The sequence below is a fragment of the Pollachius pollachius genome, assembly GCF_949987615.1.
Source record: "Pollachius pollachius genome assembly, chromosome: 6".
Taxonomy (NCBI): Eukaryota; Metazoa; Chordata; class Actinopteri; order Gadiformes; family Gadidae; genus Pollachius; species Pollachius pollachius.
Window position 1 is genome coordinate 12,989,958 of NC_136939.1, and position 22,157 is coordinate 13,012,114.

Here is a 22,157-nt window from a genome sequence, read left to right on the forward strand (position 1 = left end):
CATGATACAATCTAGATCGCAAAAACTCTTGTCAAATCTGGAACGTTGTCTTGTCTGAACAGGACCAACCCTGTAAAGCAAGCAAAGCCAGCAGGCCATTAAACACACCCGGGACAGACCAGTTCGACCCAAACACTCCAGAGTTGCATGGCGCACACTCAACCGTCCAATCCTGCCCTTGAAGACAACGGCAGGTCACATGAAAGGGCGATTGGGCTTCTGGAAGAAGAATGGCCCTAACTGCTATTATCTGTCTTCTCTTGTCTTGTCTTTCCCTTCCCTCTTACACTCTTTGACACACTAACACACACTCGCCGAAACACACACACGCGCACGCACACACACACACACACACACACACACACACACACACACACACACACACACACACACACACACACACACACACACACACACACGCAACACAACCTTCAGTCCGACACACCAATCCTCGTCTCTCCAACGTGATTTCTTAGACCTTTACTCCTCTTTTGTTAATGTTCCGCTCACTCAATTACCTCACAGTGACATGGAGCGCCACACGCTCAATCTCTGGCCCTTTGTCAGAGTGTCGCTAAGTGACCTCACCGCCCGCCCTCTCTTTTTCACTTTGATGTGGAAGTATGCTCTGGCAAAACGAAAATTAAACAGAAACAACCAATTCTCCACTGACACTGATTGTTGAACACGGCGCACAATTATTGGCCATAAAGGAAGAAAGAAAGCGGTTGTCATCTGATAGGGTGCCCATTAACAGTGGGCGAGATAACGGATGAGAAGACAAGAGGAAGTAGGAACGAAGACAAAGACGAAGAAGAAGAAGACGGGGAAACGTACCAAGCCATTGAGTTGTTCATTAGATCTTCGGTTTTCGTCTCGTCTGTCTTTTGTGGCGAGGAACCCAGTGATACGTTTGATGAGGGTGGTGATTCACCTGTTGCCGTCACCTTTTTCATCCACATTTACTGAAAGGGGGGGGGGAATACGATCATGGCATACGATCAATACTGCAGTAACTATAAATGTCAGGGGGACCAGAAATAGTACAGCTGTAGTAAAGTAAGGATGTGCTCAATCAGTGCAAGTCAAACACTTGCAACAAAAGTACTGTAGCATGCAGCATCGGTGCTCGACAAGGGTCCCAGCAAAGGGTTGCTCTCGTGGTGTCGCAGCATGTACGGGGGGACCCTGAGGGCACTTAGCCGGGTAACACGCGCCATCAATCGAGGAAGCGGGCATAAAAATAACTGAATTAGCACCACACACACACAGTGGAGCCAGTACCAGATGCTGTTCATTAGTGGACCTCCCAGCCACATCATTACACTTCTTTAGAGGGATGGGAAACAACCGCGGCGTGTCATGGCACCAACACCCCCCATCCCCCCACACTCTCGCTCCCGCGAATGGACCCCCTGCCACTTCAATGTCAAGCACGTCCCTGGGCATCGGTAGCTTCACTTCACATTAATAACGCTAGCACTGATGGGGTGGGACATGCAGTCGTGTTCCACCCTCCTTGACCCCGCCTGCCACCTTGGTAAACACACACCAGAACCTCCAGAACATCCTTCATATCTTCAGGTAGTCAGACGCATTCAAGGCGTTTTATAGCCCTGGGTCACGTTTGTGCCATTAGCGTTCATAGGCGTCTACTTACAAACTGTTTTGCTTGTTATGTGTCTAATATTGCGCACATTGCACTGCTAACGGTGCCTGGATGGAGGTATCCTTGTTTATGCGTTTCCCTTCTTAAGGGAGTTTTTTTTCTTTTGGACGCCTGAGAAGCCCTCTGAGACTAACTAAGAACGAAGGACAATCCGAATACAACTGACTTTGGGGTAATTCAAGACTTCACCAGCGGCATGATGGACTAAGATGTGTAAGGTCCTCTCTAAAGTCTCCAAAGTATCATAGCGTCATAACATTGTGCTGGCACCCGAGGTTGTCACACGATGACATCTTTTTGAGGCACATGGGACATGATTGATTGCTACATAACAAGACCAAAATAAGACGATGCTGACACACGCACACAAACTCCAACCCACCAAGGGCATGAAAGTGTTTTGTGACAGAGCAGTGACAGAGATGTGACTAACACCACAGGAAGCCATGCCTGTGTGTGCCCACTGCCCAACTAAGACACATGCACACACGCACACACACACACACACGCACACACACAGTTATGATGACAGCGATGATGGCCATGTCAGTCCGTGGTTGATGAGAGCTGGCGGGCCTGCAGCATCTGAAGCGTCTGCAGTGCAAGCAGGCCTTGCAGCTGATTAGCCCAGTGGATGGATCAATTAAAGACAGACAGGGGCAGTCAGGGACACAGCCACACAGAGGTGGTTGCTTTACTTTGGGCTTGTTGTTGTATTTTGGTTTAATGGCGTCACAAAAGCTTTGAAATGGAAAAAGGACCATTATTTAAAAGGCAATCTGTACACGTGTTTTTTGCATAAGAGTCGGGCGTCTGGCTCTGTCTCCAGTGGACACGTGTGCGTGTGTGTGTGTGTGTGTGTGTGTGTGTGTGTGTGTGTGTGTGTGTGTGTGTGTGTGTGTGTGTGTGTGTGTGTGTGTGCGTGCGTGCGTGCGTGCGTGCGTGCGTGCGTGCGTGCGTGCGTGCGTGCGTGCGTGCGTGCGTGCGTGCGTGCGTGCGTGCGTGCGTGCGTGCGTGCGTGCGTGCGTGCGTGCGTGCGGGTGGGTGGAGGGGGTTCCTGTTCGAGTGGCTAATATTGGAAATCAATCGTGATCACAGAGCGTTTGGAGGCTGTCAGATTTCTGTAATCCCGTTTTCTCCCCTCCCCTCCTCTTCGTCCTCCTCCTCTTCGTCCTGCATCTACCTCCACTCCCTCCCTCCTCAGGTTTATTGGGATTCAATAGGAGTCTATGCCCTACAGATCTCACCTACATCGCTGATGGTGTGAAGGTGCCTCAAAGCTAACACCATGTCTGATCTCTAAATGAACCTTACAGAATGTGTTGGAAATGTTGATAACAAAATTAGATAAAGGAAACTATTCTTTGTGCTTTTAAATCTGTGTAGACATCAAGTGAGGACATGATTAGTTACACTACCACCACCACCTCCACTAGCACTACTACGATCCCTACCCCCCCCTCCCTCCACCACTACTACCATCACCACCGCCACCCCCACCACTTAAAGTAACACTGACAGATCTAACACACTATAAGCACTTATGCCACTTCACTCTACATCTTTTTCAAAACGCTGTGGCTGAAATGTAATCCAATTAACTTGGTGTTCTGTTGCACCTGTACGTTCAATGTCGATGCAGGAGTGCAATTGAACCGAGATGTTGAACCGAACGGTGTTTGTGTCTAAGAAAGAACAGGGGATATTGGACCTGGGTTAAATATTACACACGTTCAGACTGCCAATGTGGAAAGTCAACTGTATTCGTACATCACAACACAACGGATATGAGATATGAGAATATGAGAATATGAGATATATTAGAATAACAAAACATTGTTTGGGGACGAGCTAGGAAAATACTTATTTCAATGAATCTTAACATTGAGTTATTAATAACTCATCTTTCCTATAATCAACAAAATATTGGACATATTTTCCCCCTTCGATACAACAATTTGGTTTATGTTTCAAAAACGCTGCACCTTGTATCCTTCCCATTGACTAGCCCTTCTCGCCACCCACACAATCATTGACTGCCAAAATAAAGAACATGAGCAACATTCATGTAGCCACCAACCCTCCCCCTGAAATACAGCAGCAGAGCACGGATCAGATGCTCTGGTTTACGAGTGACCCTGAACACTCGGCTGGAAGACCTCATCAAGAGGCATGGTTCATGTCAGCTCATTAATTGTCACCGCTGAACATTTGACCCTGTCAGGGCGTGTGACCCCAACCCCCCCCCCCCCCCCCCCCCATGGGATGACCTATAGCGTCGGCGTCGGATACACACCAGCGAGTCGCGCTTATCATCCCCTGGGCATTAGCCCAGCTACGCTCAGAGATTAGGATTGGGCAGCTGGGGGGAGTGAGCTGGAGGACATGTTGGCGACGGGTTTGACTCCCGAGACGAAGCAACACGATGAGGATGAATTACGGAATGGTATCAGTCGGTCCCGACGTTAGAATCCAGCCTTGATTCTTTTCTCGCCATGAAACACCTGGAACAGGGTGTTCCGAATGTGCGCTATCCGCACGAGGGATGGCGGGACGTAGAATAATGTTTTGAAAGAAATGATATCCGTTTAAGTAACAGAAGATTCGCACTGAGAGGCAAGAGAAGGACAGACTTCCGATGGATGGATATCCGTTTCCGATATCGCTTTGTCAAATATCCTGTTAATGTTAAATTGATTCTCCTTGTCTTTGTTCTTCTTCTGTTCATCTTTTTTTCCTCACTCCGGGACTTTCAATAATACACAGAAATTGTGTCTGTACAATTCGCTACGATACATGACCCTCCGCCTCTGCCTTTGACTGACACGCTCACAGGCACATGAAGCGGCGATGTACCCCTTACATTCGGATGCGATGCAGCAGTCTTGCTAATGGGAAACCCAGGTCTCCACTGAATCTAAAGCAGTTGACAACGAGTCTAACTAGACACATGTTAACTCGCCTCCAGGGAGACTGAGCACACCTTCGCTGCTCGGCTGGGTTAAATACATCAGAGTGTTAGAGCTGCTGGTTCCCCCCCAGTGGGTAGACTCTCCTGCCTGAACACGGTCAATCCATCAAGCGGTACCCGTATTAATGCCGGGATGCACCATGGATATTGTCACGGCTAATGACCCTTGAACCCATCCAGCCTTATCAGGGCGACCCCGGCTGACCCATCCTGAGTTATTTACAACTAGTTGGTTCTATGCTAAATCCGTCGCAAACGGCAGGGGGGGAGTGTGTTTGTATTTTTGTTGTTTGTTTGTATTTTTTAAGCTGAAATCTTCTGAGAGGGCCAGCCCCCACTGAGAGTTTATCAAAATTATATTTGGGCACTGCTCACCACCACCAAAGCCAGTCAACCCATTTATTTGGGGGTTCATAAGCCAGGCTGGCGGGTCCTCATATATTCGTTATTATTTGTACACACAGCACCCACACTAACACACACTAGCTCATTAACACACACATTTTTTTGTAGTGCACATACTGTATTTAATCCAAATGGGAAATTTGTGTTTTAATTGAGCGCAATTGTTCTCTGACTTTTTTTCACACTTTTTTTTTGCAGTGGAATGTGGAGAGGGATGGCGTGTTGCATGATGGGAAACCTTACACGTCCGTTATCTCCTGTGTGGCGCCGTGACCCTTATCTCTCTCCAAAGGCATGCCTGGAATTTCCGACCCCCAGACCCTTGAGATTTTTTGTATTTCTTCTGGCCGCCTGGCCTCCTCTTTTTCCTCACCCACGTGGACTATCATTTAAGCATTATAGTATAGGAATCTGTTCTCGCATTTTGTTGATCTCTGCTCAACTGCCATTTAAAGAGTAAACAATTTTCTTTTAACGAGAACGAATCTGTGACACACCCACATGCTGTCAATTATTCCCTGTTATTTATTCCCTTTTTCTTTCTTTTGTCCTTCATTCAGCTTTATGAAGACGGAGTATTTTGCCTTGGCACATTATGCATTCTTTTCACATTCAGTTTAAGGAGTGAGGGGTTTTTCTTCTGTACAGGGAGCCAATTAGTTTGAGGCGGGGAACGAAGCGAGCATGGAGATAGACGGAGAGGGAGAGAGTCAGAAAAAGAGAGAGGGAGTAAGAGTTAGAGTTGGGTCTTCGGCGGGGCGTCAACAGGGGGAGGCTGAACGTTCATCTGGTTCCAATCTCTCCTCCTACCCTCCTTCCCTCCTGCTGTCAGACCTGCCTGAACCGGCACAGGATGAACCCCGATTGGCTTAATGCAACCCGTGTGTGTGTAAGTGAATGTATGCGTGTCTATGTGAGTGTGTGTCTGTTTGCAATTGTGCCAACTGTGTGTCAAAGCAAGGAGAAGGGCCCCGGTAAACAGAGAGCACGTGTTGGCACCGAATCAATCAGGATGTGGAAAATTGAACAAGAACATCCACTCACGCATTTCCATTTCCATTCTCCCCCCCCCCCAGTTCCGCACACCTAATTATCTGAGTTAAATACACTTAATATGCATATGTTTCCTCACTGAGTCAGACCTCCAGCCGGCCCGCCCGCCCAGCTTCACGTTGCCTAGGACAGCCTCCGTCTGCTGCAATGTGGGCCAGCAGCATCGTGAGGCTGTAGCGCAGTTCATCCAACCCCATGATGTAATCACTATCAGCCAATGTTCAGGGTTTGACATACAAATCGTATGTCATCATGCCGTGCGGTGAAATCAGGACACTGAACGAACGCTTTTTGCAATATGAACTCATGGGTTCGTTCGATTTCCTAATTTGTCGTGTCATTATTAGACATATTAATGAGAAGCTGGTACTACGACGCTCGGTCCATCTGGGCTGCAAAGGGGCCATACGGGGGGAAGACCTTCACAGGCCCGCTGAGATCTGTATGTGTGTGTGTATGGTGCTTGTGTGTGTGTGTGTGTGTGTGTGTGTGTGTGTGTGTGTGTGTGTGTGTGTGTGTGAGGACGACAGGGTCCAGATCCCCAGGGTGCTAATCCATCTGTTGTAATCAACGAGGGTAGCCAAGGGAATATGTCCGGCCGTGTTTCTGTGTGGTTGTGTGTCAAAGGCTGGAGCCTTGAGGTCCAAAAGCCAGCCTGTTATGTTAGGGTGTCCGTATGAACCTGCTTATTAGCACATCCCACTGGTGTGAATAGTGATACAGTGGAGCAAACAAGATGATATTCAGTGTTTTACCAAAACCAAGTAAATACTTACTGAACTCACCGTGTATTTATCTTGGTGTGTGCCTATGTGTCTGGGTGTGTCTGTTTGTACAGATGTTTTCCCTTATTCTATTTTTCTCTATGACTCATTTTATTTTGCCCTCTGCGACTTCACACTCCAGCTCTAACTGGATAAATCGGGATGAGTGATGCTTTTTTAATAACATAGTACACCCCACTGATTTGTATTCAGGTTATTTTTTCAATATTGTCATCAATGATGTTCAGTTTACCCAAGGATTATAAACAACATCAAATATGCCACTCCGAGAAATGAGAACACAATCTTGATTCAATTTACTTATTAGTGTTATTCACCCAAAGTCCCAAATCCATACACTTGCCTAAGACCTACCATCGTATAGCAAATAAAATGAAACACTATTTGTCATAGGTAATCATTATGTCAGGGTTTTTTTCAGACGTCATGTTATCTTCAACGGAGGGAATCACACCAAGAGTCGGAGAGTGCAATGGCTATGGCTGTGGAGATGATAATGTTATTGAATAAATGAATAAAGCTAAACCACCATCAATTGACGCTAATTAAAGACCCTAGCTTAGCCATAATTCCACCCAGCCAATGAAATCACAAACCATTTCACTAAGCCACTAAAAGAGGTCAACCAAATATCATTCATTCTAATGGTAGCGCCATCAAAGTTACCGCTGTTCCATACATCATTTTTATGATCTTTTACATAACATACAGTCACAGGACTCGTGTGTATATTTCTAGTTCGGGGCGAGTTCCAACTTTATGCGGTCCCTCTTGCTAATGCCAGAAATGCTATTGCCTCTCTTAAGATGGCCTGCTCCCAATAAATCTCGCTGCACAACGGACGTTGTTCTAATCAACTTACCAATTTTTTTGGTTTTCATCAAATGCCATGAAACCCATTAGTGCGCTAAGCCCCATGTCTGACAGTTGGGACACGCCTTGTTCCTTAAGAATATAGATGAAACAAGAAAAACAATCCAAGTACTTACTGGGACATTGTTTTATTTTAAAGATTTTTAGCAAAAAAGTGTCTTCAGTTTAACAATGGGAAATGATCCAGTGATCAGTAAGAAAAATGCAAGAAACAAAATAATAGAAAATGGGAAAAAGTATATCTGAAAGAAGTTATGCATAAAAAAACAATAATAACACCAATCCAATAATACCTTTAATGATTTCTGTTCACCATCAACCAAATAATGGTTGGACTTTATGTTATCATGTCTATCTATCAAGCATGTCTATCTATCTTCGACAAATACAGGAAGTAAAGCAACATCAAACCTCCATCTATATTGTAATTATAACCTTCCCACTCCATCATTTCAATATTTTTAAGTTTAACAAAGAATATGAAAGCGCCAGCACAATATGTTCCCCAGGGCTTGTATTCCCTACACATTTAAAACCTTTTTCTACTTCTTCACTATATTTTTCACATGTCATCACTGCAGCAGCTTTTCTGAAGAGAAAAGCTGATATTCTTAATGACCATCTGTCTTCCTCTTATTGTTTTTCCCTCAAATCCAACCTTCTATACAATTCTTTATAAAGGAATTCACAGCCTCCAGCAAACCCCACAATGTTTTCCTTTCAAAAGATTCCCTACATTCCATAAAGGTACTTAATGTATTCCCTTTCACGTTCCTAGTTATAGCATAAAGGCAGCAATAGCAAACATACCACCCATAATCCGAAATACCTTTACTTTTATTTTGAATGGACCCCATTATTAACCAGGAGCCAAGCCTAATTGTTTTAATATTTCACCCTGCCCCTGCCTTGTTGCCAGCACAGCGATGTTGAACTGTGCTAATTGCATATGCCTTATAATTTCATATGTCTTGTATGAAGGCAGAACTTATGGCATTGTTCATACATGGTTGGTGAGCCGTTCAGCCCACCAATTAGTCATGTTGTTATACCAGCGCTTTGTGTGTGTGTGTGTGTGTGTGTGTTTGGTGTGTGTGTGTGTGTGTGTGTGTGTGTGTGTGTGTGTGTGTGTGTGTGTGTGTGCGTGTGTGTGTGTGTGTGTGTGTGCCGGGGCTCTTGTTTTTAACAGGCTGGCTGAGAGCGCTACAGGAACAGCAAGCACATTGTGGAAGGATGCCTCCGGGCTGTTCCACCAGACTTAATGAAAACCAAACATACTTTTGGTGGCTCATGATAATTGGAAAACTTTCATATCGGCCAAGAATCCCCAATGAAAAAAAGGGTGTTGGGTTTTTTGTGAGAGACAAAAAGTATGTTTTCCACACACATGCACATACACACGCTTGCCTGTTTGCAAATACACGTAGGATTGTGCAGAAACACCCAATCACACACACATACACACAAATCCACTGATATTTATATGCGCGCACAGACAAATACACTGATACATACAGTATATCATAGCGGCATAGATACACACATGCAGACGACACACACACACACAAACAAACACACACAAACAAACATACTTAAGACTATTAAACCTAACTTGTATTTATTTATATACAGATATTAAATCTCAAATATTTGAAACACTTTCTTCTTTGCAAAAACGGTCTTGCAGACCTTTTTTAACTCTTTTAAGAGTTTGAATTTTATATCTCTAGTAATTGATTACATTTGTGATCTCAAAGGGGCTAGACTGGCCGACGATTAAATTAGATTTGACACACCAACTTCAGAAGAAACTTACCAGCCCCCTTCCAGGATATCATTATGGTATTTTGTGATGAAATTCAGCATCTGGCACAAAATGCAAAATTTTGGCTTTGTATCTAGCCATCAAATCTGATTTGTTGGTTTCCCTCCCAGAAGCCACCGACACAAATGTATTCTTACTATTCATGCAAAGTCTAGAAGTTTTGAAGTCACAGTAAAAAGCAAGCAACTTTTCTAACTACGTTATATTGCTTCTCAGTCCTGGCCATCTGAATGTAGCCTGGAGATCATAGATAAGAAATATGGTCATAAATATGACATAATATAATCGTTTTTTAATTAAATGAATCATATAAAAGTAAAATTTCGGTAATTGAATTGGGTTTATAAGGGAGAAGACAAGTACAAATTTCCTAAACCGAGAAAATGCCAACTCTGAAATAAGCAAATGCAGCATGATCTGCATTTGCATACAGATGTCCTAATGAAGAAAGGAAACATAGAAACTCCAGAGATTTCAATGTTGTTTGTTTGTTTGTTTGTTTGGCACTATAAATCAGCAGCGCATTATAATAAACGGTAAAGGTGTCTCCTCCTGATGCACTACTCAGCGACGCTCCTCCAGGAGGAGGAGGAGGAGGAGGAGGAGGAGGAGGTCAGGTGAGGAGTCGCTGCCATATAGCCATGACATACAGCCACACTACCTGCTAGAACTTCCCCTTCTTTATTCTCTTTCTCTTTCATCAGCCAGTCCCGGTAATGAGGTTAACGAAGAACGACATTTAAAACATAGCTGCATTACCGCTAGTCATAATGTTGCTATAAATGCTAAGTATTTCTACGGTAATAGGATATTATCTACGGCCATAATTCTAACCGTGTCTAAGGAATGATTGTGCCAAATTGTTTCAAACTTTCTTCACACACACACACACACACACACACACACACACACACACACACACACACACACACACACACACACACAAAGAGGGAAGAGCGAGAGAAAGAGAGGAAGTGTCAGCACCATTTCCCACTCTAATGGGCACAAAAAGATGCCAATTTCAGCAAAAAAAATAAAAAGTAACTGCATCTCGAAAGTCTATTACGTATTGATCTGGTAAGGTCAACACTCAGGTAACTTAAATTATATATTGGTGAAGCCATATATATATATATGTGTGTATATATATTATAATAATAATAATTCACCTTTTTATTATTCTTTTTTGACTGAATATATTTATTCCATATATATCCTATTTATAATTTACCTTGATGATAAATCGTTGTGCTGCAAAGTAGTTAAATACAGTTCCAACTTCATGGAGCGCATATTGATCAGAGTTGCATGGCTTCAATTTATCATTTTCGTACAGAAATGCAAAGTCAGCAAATTACGTGTAAAAATCTGAAGATTGTCTAATAGTGTCTCACTATTAGACACTTCTCTTTTTAAATAAACACTTCACAATCAATCCAAAAAGTTTGTGTTCTTCATCCCATGAACACAAATTTGCAACATTGTATGTGTATTCTTTTCTTCAATTTCTCAACATAGAAAGAAATTGTTTGGTTTCCAAAGTGCTTGTCTTAACATTAATGTTGGTTGACCTTTTAGAAAAGTGTCGGGGGAGAGTGGCTGTGTAACGAGGAGGAGAGGGGGGGAGGGGGGCTAAAAGATGTCCTCACATGAGTGGATGTGCGATCGATAATGGCCCCTACATATCACACATGCTCATGTGTCCGATTTCATGTGCTTTAAAAGATAGCTGACCTAAAGCTCTGTGAGCTGTAGCTATATAAAGTCGCTGTGTGTGTGTGTGTGTGTGTGTGTGTGTGTGTGTGTGTGTGTGTGTGTGTGTGTGTGTGTGTGTGTGTGTGTGTAGAAAGTAATTTCAGTTCGCTCCAAGGGAATGCATAATTGTGTGCAAGTATAGCTTTTCTATCAATATGAATGAGATTGTGTGTATTGGTCCACATGTAGGTTAGTGTGTGCATGCGTGTGTGTGCGTGTGTCTGTTTATTTCTGTACAACTTACAAGAGTATGTTTACTGATATAAAGCCATACGTGATGGTGAATGACTTATATATAATATAAAATATAAAAAAATATATATAAATATAAAAATTGTTTATATTTAAAAGAGTGTTCTCTGTATTAAGACACAGAGGATATGTTTGGCTTCCCCTATACATTTTTCATGACTCAATTAATGCACAATTTCTTTAGTGCTTGCATACTTACAATCAGTGTTGATCATTAACAGTATATATGAAGAAAGGAGATTAATTATGTCAATGTCTCCATATTTTTTATAGTGTGGATAAAAGCCACAGAAAGCTGTTTTAATATTTTAATGTTTCTATCTTTCTGTCTAGTATCCTGTATCTATTTCTGACAGATCTGTTCATGCCTTCATTTTAGTCTTTTGGTTTATTTATTTGGTATATAAACAAGCCGATGCTATATTTCCTTCTTCTCTAGTTTGCCTGTGATCCCGTACCTGAGCTCAGTTTTTTTCTTTTTTTTTACTCTCCACTTTCTTGGGGAAAAGTTAACCAGCTTTCAGTGCGTTTGTGTGGGCCTTTTTGTGGGGAGTCAGAAAAGCCTACGTTTGGCGAAAAAAAACACAAAGCAAAGCAGACAAAAAACCTGAAGAACATAACAAACAATGCAGCGATATCTGTTCATGGAGTCCCAGTTGCTCAATCGAAAGGTGTGCAGAGGTAAAGAACTCAGTCGTTGTTGCTGTTTTTTGATGCAGACGCAACAAGCCGAACTGGTATTGTATTGGTCGGACAGCTTCTGAATCCCAGACTGGGACGTGTATCACATCATCCGTGACAGCCTTTCTCCCAGAGTGCTGCATTGTCATCCCGAAGTTCATTATTATTATTGCTGTGGATTCTCTTCAATACCTTCTGGGTCCTTGTGCTATTTCCTCACTATAGACCCTTCGCACAGAGCTGCCATCGTAGGACAAATGCAGATGTCGCTCATAAGGGTTATTATGGGTCGGCTTCTTCTAAGTAGGGCAAGGGCAGTGCACTAAGCTAGTGAAGACATCACACATTGACCACAAACTATATGCCCTTGTACCAAAACTGTAGAAGAAGCGTAATTAGTATCATGAGCGACACCTGTGTTTGTTCTACGATGACAGCTCTGTGAATAGACCCCGGTGTGTTCTGCTGGACGTCCAGAAGTAGATCTTTAGACAACTTCACCGTACATGAGAGGACGGCGTTTGAGCGAGATATTTAAGCACTTGCACGAACAAACAAGCCGCGTTTGTGTACCCCATTCAACCGTCTCAAAGCCATTTCCAAGGGAATTGAAATTCACCATAGTGCTGGTGGGGTTTGTTTGAGGCACAGCCGTGGCACGTCTTTTCCTTCATTAGCAGCATGCTAATATCGCTCATTTAAAGCAAGTTGCGTTGCGCACACTGCCCGTACCATAGACATCGCTCATGCACTTCATATGCAAAACTCTCCACTCTCTCCAACGGAGAAAAGAGATGTGGTGCCGTCTAATCTAATCATCATCTAACCTGATTAACTTGTGATGAATTGCATCACAGCCAATTACTCTGTTTAGATTTTTGGCCATCCGCACACCCGGAGTGCAGACACAAGCAGATCATACTGATACCCTTATTTTCATTCACACCATGCGTTTATGTTTCAGATAATAGTAATGTGCAATGACACGCTTCATGTTGCACACCATATCTCATCAAAAACGACATTGTGAATGGAATTCAGTTGTTTGAATTCAAGCCTTTTTGTTTCCGAAATGTCTTTAGAATACATGTTTATTATTGTAATTCCTTAAACAATACTACACATAAACGTTATGTTCACATGAATCCCAGTATAGGAATGGCCTCAGGCCCTGTCATGAATTTGTAACCCTCTTGTATGAGATTCTCCAGCATGGGCCCCATCAGGGCCCACTACAGCCCCTGATCTGAAGTTAACTAGAGTGTGAACTCCAGCGAGCCTCCCTGGTGTGGGAGACTACCCCTCAGTGAGGAACAGAACGCTTAAAACATTCTCCCACTTTACCAGCAGAGTTCTTGACCCTGACCCATATCCTGAGGACACAGTTGCCACTGCTATGGCCCATGTTTAATTTACATTCCTTGTTTTTTATATATATATAATCCACCTCTGCGTTCTTGCGAGTATGTTTGGGCAGTCCTATTTTCATTATAGTCTATGATTTTAACACAGAGTTGGCAAAGATTGGTATTTTTACTATTGGTATTTTGACAAATAATTGTATCCAAACAAATTCTCACTAGTGGTTCACCAATTGTTTTTCCAACTTTTTAAACTACACAACAACACAAACCCTTAAAGGCATCACAGAATGTATACAGGATCTAAATATAATGCCGGAGTTACCCCCGAGGAAGCTAGCATATTGCTAACACAACCCATCAAATGGTAATGACTGTTGGACACTCCGTCCTCCAGCGAGAGCCCCCTGACCTCCCCCCGTCCCGACTGCTGAATATTCCTCCCCCTGATGAGTGTGTCCCTAGCAGTAGAGGAGAAACATAGGCTTGTGTCGTAAGGAGGGAGTATCTCTCCAGGAAATGAGCTCAGGGCTAAAATATCATCAAATCCCCACCTCCCACACCACCATCATTTTCTAGATTTGGTAGCTTTAAGATTCCTTCCATTAAGCTTAACATTTCCTGACGTAAAGGCTGCAGGCCTCTGTGTATGTGTACTTGTACGTGTATGTGTGTTTGTGTGTTTGTGTAAGACACACTGGCAGCCTGACTTTGGACGGTTTCGTGGGTTACAGGGTCCAACTGCTCGCTGCGCATTCACCCAACGGCAGATCGCTCGGCCGTAATTGGTCCTGCAAGTCCACGGGGTTGGGGGGAAGGGGGGGTTATCGGGAGGGAGGGAGGGAGGGAGGGCGGGAAGGAGGGAGGAGGAGGATCTGGAAGTGGTGGTGGAGGAGGGAGAATTTTACTGGAGCACGACTTACCCCCAGGGCATCCACTTCAGAGGAACAAAGCCTCTACCGCGCTTCCTTTGAGCTCTCGCTCAGCCGCCAAACACATCGTGAACCTCCCCACCTCTCCCCCCGACTCTCCGACTCCCCCCCTCCACCACAACCACCAGCATCATCAGCACCAAACACCAGCATCACTTATCAGCCCCACCCCCCACACCAAACACTCCCTTGGGCTGGGGCAACCCTGCCACCACCGCGCAAGCATGGAAACACATGCAGCGGGCCAAAACACACACACACACACACACACACACACACACACAAACACACACATTCTATTTGTGCTCTGTATGGTGTCCAGCCAGGACATTGTAGTCCATACAGTTGATCGCTGTTCAAAGGAGCATGAGCAACCAAATAAAAGCTGGAGGATTTCAGTCCAACCTCCAGGCTTTTATCCCCGCTCTCTATGGTCACCCCAATCCCAGTCCCCACTGCCAGTGCCTTCTGTCATTCTGGGGTTGCCTTTCAATCGCTCCCATTGTTTGCTTTTCGAACCAAGCAGCGGCCTGTTGTCGTATACTGTCCTTTGTGCCAACATAGAATTTGGAAAAATTTAAAAATGATCGGCTATTTTATTTGAGGTATTTGCATGTAATGGTTAGAGGGGCTACTTTATTTTGCTGATTAAATCGGATCATTCAATTCATTGACTCATCTCCGTCACATATCACCAGTCCCTTCGCAATCACCCATTTTATGTGCTATTGATAACCTTTGGCTCAGCGTTTTAATTCACATGAACTATGGCTCTCGAGGTCTGGACTCCAACATTCAGTCTAACACTTACACTCACACATATACATCACTAGAAGTGTTGTCTCTGTGATCGTTTGAACAAACAATATTATCTGACTTTGAGCTGTGTCCTTCTAAAAGAGACAGGCAGATGGTGGTTGTATGGGGACATATATTGTCATATTAACAACTTTATAAATGTTGAAAATATCAAAGCAAATATCCAAATATCCATTGGCACCTGGTAAATATCCATTGGTACCTGATGTCAAATATCCATTGGGCCATTCCTTGTCCCTCCGCTCTTTTGGGCCAACTAACAGTCCTTCTTTAGTTGATAATGCTTGAATGGACACTCATTTGAATAAATCATCATGTTTTATACTCTACTTTTATACTTCAATCAGCACATTGTAAATGATTTGTCATTTTCAGGCAATCCTTTGACCCCACCTGAATATTTTGACCCCCCCCCCCTCTTCACTACCCATAGTCCTGGTCGTAGCCATGACGATGACCACATGCGCTCAGACGGAGATGAAGCGTGTGGTCGGGGACAACGCCACGCTGCCCTGCCACCACCAGTACTGGCCTGGAGACGAGCCCACTCTGGACATCGAGTGGCTCCTCCTCAAGCCCACCAACAGGCAGAGGGTGGTGAGTCATGAGGACCCACTGAACACACACTCACACGGAGCACACACACACACTCACACTGAGCACACACACACACTCACACTGAGCACACACACACACACACACACACACTGAACATACACACACACACATACACACACACACAAACACACACTGAGCACACACACACACACACACACACACACTGAACATACACACACACACATACACACACACACAAACACACACTGAACATACACACACACACAGACACACACACACACAAACACACACTGAACGCACAAACACACTGTAGAAAAACCCACACAAACACACACTGAACCCACACAAACACACACAACGCTAGGTATTGTCCAGGTATTGTTCTGGTGCCCAACTTTATCCAAAGGTGTGTTGCATTTGCTTTGGATTATTGCCTGATGAATACATTTATAAATAATAGGAGGATGAAGATGTAACGAAATTGCTGAATGAATGGAGTTTGTAAGATAAGTGCATTTAAAATAGTTTTCCCAGGACCTGGGCTTTTTCTTCTACAGCGCAAAGAGAGCTAACTCGCAACGGCCCATCTATAATAAGCACAACATCCCAGTATCCATCTGAACAAGCTGACCTACATTACGTTTCTGACAACCCTTAATCCTGCGTTTGACAAGCACACATCAGCGCATGCTTGTGATTAACTTTCATATTTTGGCCTACTATTTATAATTCATCAATTTATTTAAGGACGCTTTTATCCTACTGCATGGCATTAAGGAGCAGGTATAGGGGTGGGGACATCTTGCTCAGGGAATGACTACAGGTTATGCGGCGTACGCTGGGTATCGAACCCGTTACCTTTCAACCTTTGGATAAACCACTATCCATCTCCGTAGCTGATCACCTACTTCGCTGGCCGGGTGTACGACCCCAACGACGCGGACCGGGGACGCATGGGCTTCGGTGGGGACTACCTGAGGGGGGACGCCTCGCTGCTCATCAGCGACCTGACCCTCACCGACTCTGGGGAGTATAGCTGCAAAGTGAAGAACGGCGGGAAGTACGACTGGACCACCATCAGCCTCATAGTGTTGGGTAAGCCCGCATGCACGCACAAACGCTCACACACACACATGGACGCACCCTCACACACACATGCACGCAAGCTGACGCACATAGACGTACGCTCACATAGACACATAGACGCATGTTCACTCACACACACACACACACATAGATGCACGCTTGCACACACACATAGACGTACGCGCACACACATGCACGCAAGCTGACACACACACACGCTGACGCACACACCCACACACGCTGATGTACACACACACATGAACATCAGTTGACACACGCTGACACAGACACAAACACACGCACACACTGAACAGATGTTAGTGACCTCTGACCCCTGGACCATTAGGAGCTGTCTGTTTGATTGGTTTGTCTAGACATTTTTCTTTTTGCTAGCGAAAGGAAAGACACTAAAGGTTGTACAGCCTGCAAGAAAGTAAACATGCTTTGGGATGAAAACGTATTTATTTTTTTGGGAGACAATCTTAGTGCTCTCCTTAACTTTCTTTTGTATTTTTTCATACCCACTCAGTTGTAAATTGCTTGAATTAATTCAATATCGGCCATAGCCACATTTGTGCTCAACTCATTTAGCGAGAGTGGACTCCTGGCACAGTGGGGCGGTGGGGTGCCAGCATGCAGCAGGACAGGATGTCTCTCTCTCTCTCTCTCTCTCTCTCTCTCTCTCTCTCTCTCTCTCTCTCTCTCTCTCTCTCTCTCTCACTCTCTTTCTCACCTGCCATGAGTCCCATCCTGGAGATTTTATTTTTAGCCATTAAGCCATTTCACAAAAACATATGGCTGTACCTTTGATTATGGCGATGACCTCAACACCCATTCAACGAGGAGTTACCAGAGAGATACAGCAGGCCGAAAGCGCCTGCATCAGCCTAAACACAATAACCCATCTCTGACCCTCCAATGTTTTGTAAAAGTGCAGACCTGCACTTGGCAGTGTCAGTGCAGGGGAGGGGTTGAAGCAGGTGAGGCGGGGGGGAGTTTGTAAGTGGCGCTGAAATGACAAAGGCAATTTTCTGGTCGACGAAAGGATTCACAGACGTCTCCAACGCTATTTGGAAACAGTGAGACAGAAAAATCCATGGGAAACACATGCATGAATGGACGTGTTTCAATTAGATTGCTGGGAAGATTAATGGAGTGCTGGAGAAAATAAAAAAGTATCGTTCAGGATTTTTAACACAACTTCAATAAGGGCGCACCAACACAGTGAGACTCAAACCAAGGTGCACCGCCCATCTGTGGTAAAACCGTGGTGACGAGCGATCGCGCTCCTGATGTCACATGCCATGTTTTGTACACTAAGGGCCCTATTTTAACAGTCTGAAACGCAAGTGAGAAGCGCCAAGCGCAAGTAGCTTTGTGGGTGGTTCTATGGCAATGTTGTTATTTATCCGGCGCATAAATGGCTCTTGCGCCCAGCGCAATTCTAAAAAGGGTTGGTCTGAAGTAGCCTAATAACGCGTTGGTGTGTTTTGGGCATAACGTGCAATAAACCAATGTGAGTGCCATCTCCCATCCCCTTTAAGAGCCATGAGCGCATTTGAATCTGATGAGTTGATATTTTGATAGCGTGTTTGCAGTCTCCGATGAGACAGATGCATGACCACATGAATTTCAAACTTCAAATGGCTCAGTTTATGGCCAAATAATATGGCCTGATTCACACATGGAATAGCGTTTTCTTCCACAACTTCAGAAACACTGAGTCCTCAAATAAATTTTGGCAAAGAAAACTTAACACACATGATATGCGGTAAATGTGGTTCTATTTAATGATATATGCAATACATTGATCAACATTGTTTCTTACCAGTATTGTATGCATTATCGTTATCGACTTGTGTTCCTAATATGCATGTGTCCCCCCGTTAATATACATTGCCATGGACTATATTATGCGTTACGTGTTTAGTTTGCGTGTGTTTAAACAGATGGATGCATACACGCGCGCCCGCTTTCATGAATTCTTTTACACATACACACACGCGCGCCCGCATTCATTCATTCTTTTTAACACTCTCTCGCGGTAAAACAATGTTTTCTCACGATCAAATACTCATCGATCCTAAAAGATATGGGCTTGTACACGATGTCTGTGTCAAGAAAATATGTGTTTGCTGTACGGTGTTTGCAGATGCATTGATTTAAAAGTACAACTTATTACCGCTGTATCAGCTGTTCTTTCCCAAATAATTTACCAAGAATGTGTGGCTAGGTAGATGAGAGAAGCGAAGTGTATGCGCGAGGTGCACAAGCGACATTATGCATGCGCCCTAAAAATAGCATCGGAACAACGCGCCACTGACTTTAAACCAGGTATTTCCTGGTTTGTGGCGCAATTGTTTTCTGAAACTGCAAAATAGCACCAGGGAACATTTGCGCCAGAACACGCCTCCTCCTTTCGCAGAACCGCCCCTTGGGGCGCAAGATCATTCCCTAATTTACAGGCGCGTGGTGGTGGAGGGAAAAGAACGCTCTGCGCCAGTTGCAAACTAGCACTGACACATGCGTCAGTGTAGAAAGTCAATTGCGCCGGATGCAAGATAGGGCCCAAAGTGACATCACTTTGATTGCATTTTAGTCAGCCATCTGGGGGGCTTCGTGGCAATCTCTCATAATCTCTCATTCCTCCCACCCCTTTGATCAGATCACTTCAGATCAGGGAATCTGAGATACCAGCGAGTGTAGCTGTCATCCCTGTTGGACCTCATCCGGGAGTCTACCTGCGGTTCACATTTCAAACATTAGGCTCAGCGTTCTCTGCGGTGTGGTGTCACCCACTCAGCACCTAGCATCTATCGTCCTCTCGGCAAGACTTTTGAAGCGCAGCCGGTTCCTGCATAACAAATGGCTTTATTATTAATGAACAGCACATGCCATCCCTGTCTGCGGGGCTGGGCCCAGCTCAAACAGCATTAATAGTGATCTCCCAGTCTGCGCTTCATTGTGCAGCTAGTGTTGTTCTTGTGTGTTAAGGAGCCTTTGTGATTTCATCGTGTCTCCAGTTAGCTTGCGAAAACTTTTAGAACACAAAGAAATGCATAGAAACAAATCAATTATACGCATAAACAGAAGAGTTTTCCCTTTTGCGTAATGAAGGAAGTAATTAAAAGTAATGAAATGCAATAACACCCTTGTACTGGCTCTCCTGGAATAAATAAGGATATCACACTCATAATGTGGCAGAGGAACAACATGGGGTAAACTGAGCTTGAACTGTGCGTGTTTGTACGTGTGTGTGTGTGTGTGTGTGTGTGTGTGTGTGTGTGTGTGTGTGTGTGTGCATGCGTGTGTATGTGTGTCTGTGTGTGTGTGTGTATGTGAGTGTTTATGTGGTTGTGGCTGTGTGTATGGGTATGTGTGTGTATATGTATATATATATATATATATATGTGTGTGTGTGTGTGTCTCCCGTGCAGTGAAGCCCTCCAAGCCGCGGTGCTGGATGGAGGGGAAGCTGCTGGAGGGGGCCGACGTGAAGATGAGCTGCAAGTCCAGCGACGGCTCGGACCCCGTCCTCTACAAGTGGGAGCGTCTGCTGGACAAGGGCAAGTACGCTGGCAAGCTGCCCCCGATGGCCCTTCTAGGTAAGCGCAGCGCTGGGGTGCTCCTATGTGTGAACACGAGCGAATCGACATTCTGCACGGTGTGTAGGTCAGACACACCAATGACATGGGGGCTTCCATGTGTGGTGGTAAATGCCCAATTAAGTTGTGCATGGGAATTACACTTGTATGCACACACACACACACACACACACACACACACATTTGTGTGTGTGTGTCTGTGTGTTTCTGTGTGCGTGCACACACATAAACAGGTGTGGAATAAGCAGTTTGTGCATTTATGTGTGCGCATGTGTCAACATAACGCCTTTACATAATCTGTATTTGTTGTATATACAGCCATGGATAGCTTTGTCGTCCTCATCTCTCACGCCACCTCTCTCTTTGCTCATGGATGTGTGTGAAAACACACCCAGACTTGAAAAATCCTGAGATCGTGACTCTGAAGAACCTGACTAAGGAGAGCGCTGGCGTGTACAAATGCACAGCGAGCAACGACGTGGGAGAGGAGAGCTGCATCGTGGAGGTCAAGATGCACTGTGAGTCCATCACTCTCCACCAGCTCAGCCTCTGGTTGGAGCTACCTCTACTGGGAGCTAGAGGCCTGTATAGACGCTCAATTAGGGTTACGGTTAGGTAGGACTATGTTATATGTACATATCTTGGTCAATTTTATACAGGCCTCAAGCTGCTTTTATCATTGCATCCCAAGCCTTCAAAGCTGTCTAAAGAGAAAGCCCAATCCTCAACTATGCATGTTTTCCTGTTAGCAACATCTAGTTGCTTGAGTTATACAGTTATAGCTGTATCATCATATATTATAAATGTTATATATAATATATAAATATATTTATCTATCATCTGAGAATGGGTTGGGAAGGGGGATTTATAGAGAAACAATCCCTTGGTGGATTAACTAATGGATGAGCATATTTTATTCCTGAGAAAATTTCCATAGCCTCAGAAAAACAGTATAGGGCAGTTTTAATATTTATGTTGACGATTACAATAATATAAACAGTACGTCAATACGTCAGACCTCCTGTGCCGTCAATAATGAATGCTCAGTGGGCCTCCTAAAGATTACTCCAGCGTAACATGGTTACCCATGATTAACCGGGATATATACGATTATCCAATATTTCATAGTTTTTGCTGAGGTTTCAGCTACATGATCAAACAGAGCTTTTATGAATCACCCAATAATAAACTTAAACAGTGGGGTGGGTTCATTTAAAAAGAAAAGGTTGCTGTGTCTCTCGTGCGCTAAATTCACATGGGATCGCACAATGCACACCGCTCTCTTCCCCTTACACTGTGAAAAGGAGAAATCAGAGGAAGAGAGAAACAATGGTTTTGCTGTTGTACGTACAGTTGTATGTGTTTCAGGAGCGGTAACACCAATGCGACTCCATGGTTGACGTGGCTCATCAGAGTTGATATAAAGTGTGATCATCTATTGTCCGGCTCGCTACCCTTGAAGCCACACATTCCCACTATATGGTTTGCTGGCCTCTGAGGACTTCC

At 44.3% G+C, this 22,157-nt stretch overlaps 1 protein-coding gene across 1 annotated transcript in view; it reads left to right on the forward strand.

The window, feature by feature from the left end:
• Positions 1-22,157, forward strand: part of clmpa (CXADR like membrane protein a) — a gene marked incomplete at its 3' end in the record, with an annotated part of 59,400 nt that overhangs the window by 34,754 nt on the left and 2,489 nt on the right. Inside the window, exons 2-5 of the mRNA XM_079737796.1 lie at positions 15,815-15,978; positions 16,857-17,055; positions 20,484-20,651; positions 21,047-21,169. Coding sequence (XP_079593922.1) covers positions 15,815-15,978; positions 16,857-17,055; positions 20,484-20,651; positions 21,047-21,169 — 654 coding nt within the window. The remainder of the gene's footprint in view (positions 1-15,814; positions 15,979-16,856; positions 17,056-20,483; positions 20,652-21,046; positions 21,170-22,157) is intronic.